Source organism: Oncorhynchus tshawytscha, linkage group LG08 (genome assembly GCF_018296145.1).
Source record: "Oncorhynchus tshawytscha isolate Ot180627B linkage group LG08, Otsh_v2.0, whole genome shotgun sequence".
In the NCBI taxonomy this organism is placed as follows: domain Eukaryota; kingdom Metazoa; phylum Chordata; class Actinopteri; order Salmoniformes; family Salmonidae; genus Oncorhynchus; species Oncorhynchus tshawytscha.
Window position 1 is genome coordinate 13937202 of NC_056436.1, and position 2106 is coordinate 13939307.

Consider the following 2106-nt stretch of genomic DNA (forward strand, 5'->3'; position numbering starts at 1 on the left):
GAATTAGATTACTGATTGAGCCAACTGCCAAGGAATGTGGACAATAAGTATTATCTATGGCTGGCCCAATGTGTGTTCTGCTTTTCTTCTTGCAGATGTGGACACAGTGGACACAGTGGAAATATGGTGGGCATTTTAATTTTTACCTTTATTTAACCAGGCAAGTCAGTTAAGAACACATTCTTATTTTCAATGACAGCCTAGGAACAGTGGGTTAACTGCCTGTTCAGGGGCAGAACGACAGATTTGTACCTTGTCAGCGCAGGGGTTTGAACTCACAACCTTCTGGTCACTAGTCCAACACTCTAACCACTAGGCTACCCTGCCGCCCCAGGACATAGTGGACATAGATTGTAGCAAGTAGAAGTCACAGAAATATTCTCATATTGCTCTGTATGTATCTATCAAGTGTATTAAGGAGGAAACATCTAAATGAGACAGGAGACATGCTATAATATAAAAACAATACTGATCTGAGTAAGCCAATGAGGAATGAAGGAATAAGAGAGAAAAACATTTTGAAAAAGACTGTTTAATTAGAATTTAAAAAACATGTACAGGAACAGAGAGGTTATTGTATAACCCTCCGATCCACTAGCAGGACTATAGTAAACATCTCACTATAGCCAATTAAAATGTGTATTAAGACTGATTCCTCTAGACAACACAAAGACAGAAAATAACACAAAACGCTGGTTCCAATTAGGAGCCTTTTTGGTTGTTTGTTTTTGTTTAGCATAGTATGGAGGATGGTATAGAACGCTGAGTTGCCTTCTTCTTGAAACCCATTTGGTGTGGTGGATGAACCTGTAAACAAAGGAGAAAACATGTTAGATTTGTATTTTGTTTAACGAAACAACAATCTTTCATGTTTGTAGCGTTTGTAAGGTTGAGATTGGTGGTGAAGGTGTATATTTCTCTCCATACATTTGCTTTGATTCTGGTGTGGCAGGTAGCCTCGAGGTTAGAGTGTTGGGAAAGGAATCAAAAGTTCACTGGTTCAAGTACCGAACCTTACAAGGTGAAACATCTGTCGCTGTACCCTTGAGCAAGGCTCTTAACCCTAATTTCTCTCGTGGTGCTGGAATATGGTCACCCTGCAGGTGTCTCAGGAGGAGTTGGGATATGCAAGAAACACAGTTGTGTGTAACAGGACAAATATAAGCACCCCAAAATTCTTATTATCATTGAGATCTAGTTGAATGTGACTTAAATGAATGGTGTTGGTCTATACTTGAATGAGTGAATGAGTACACTGAATGGCCTGTACTGTACCTGAGTTGGTCTACTTAGTGAATGAGTACACTGAATGGCCTGTACTGTACCTGAGTTGGTCTACTTAGTGAATGAGTACACTGAATGGCCTGTACTGTACCTGAGTTGGTCTACTTAGTGAATGTGTGGCTTTCAGCTCCCCCACGTCCAAATCCTTTGGGGGAGAGAAAAAGAGAGCATGAGAGAGAAAGAGCGAGAGGGAGAGAGGGAAGAGACAGAGGGAGAGGGAAGAGACAGAGAGAAAGAGAGAGAGGGAGAGAGACAGGGAGAAAGAGAGAGAGGGAGAGAGGGAAGAGAAAGAGCGAGAGGGAGAGAGGGAAGAGACAGAGAGAGAGGGGAGAGGGAAGAGAGAGAGAAAGAGAGAGAGGGAAGAGACAGAGAGAAAGAGAGAGACAGGGAGAAAGAAGAGAGAGAGAGGGAGAGAGAGAGAAGAGACAGAGAGACAGGGAGAAAGAGAGAGAGGGAAGAGAGACAGAGAGAAAGAGAGAAAGAGAGAGAGAGAGGGAAGAGACAGAGAGAAAGAGAGAGGGAGAGAGACAGAGAAAGAGAGAGAGGGAGAGAGACAGAGAGAAAGAGCGAGAGGGAGAGAGACAGAGAAAGAGAGAGAGAGCGAGAGGGAGAGAGACAGAGAAAGAGAGAGAGGGGAGAGGGAAGAGACAGAGAGAGAGCGAGAGTGAGTGAGAGAGAGACAGCGAGAAAGAAAGAGAGAGTGTTGGGTCAGGGGACTGCATACTGTACTTCGACAAAACATTCTGGGATTACGTTTCAGGTGGCAGCGGAACCACAATAATGGAAACTCCTGTGGTTCCTGACCCCTTTCCACAACAGCTC

At 43.7% G+C, this 2106-nt stretch overlaps 1 protein-coding gene across 1 annotated transcript in view; it reads right to left on the minus strand.

Annotated features, from left to right (window-relative positions):
- Positions 1-512: 512 nt before the first annotated feature.
- LOC112256890 (cysteine-rich protein 1-like) overlaps positions 513-2106 on the minus strand; it is a 12283-nt gene continuing 10689 nt past the window's right edge. Inside the window, exons 4-5 of the mRNA XM_042325264.1 lie at positions 1376-1429; positions 513-807 (exon numbers count right to left, since the gene is read on the minus strand). Of these exons, the coding sequence (XP_042181198.1) occupies positions 1386-1429 (44 nt within the window). The 3' untranslated portion in view covers positions 513-807; positions 1376-1385. The remainder of the gene's footprint in view (positions 808-1375; positions 1430-2106) is intronic.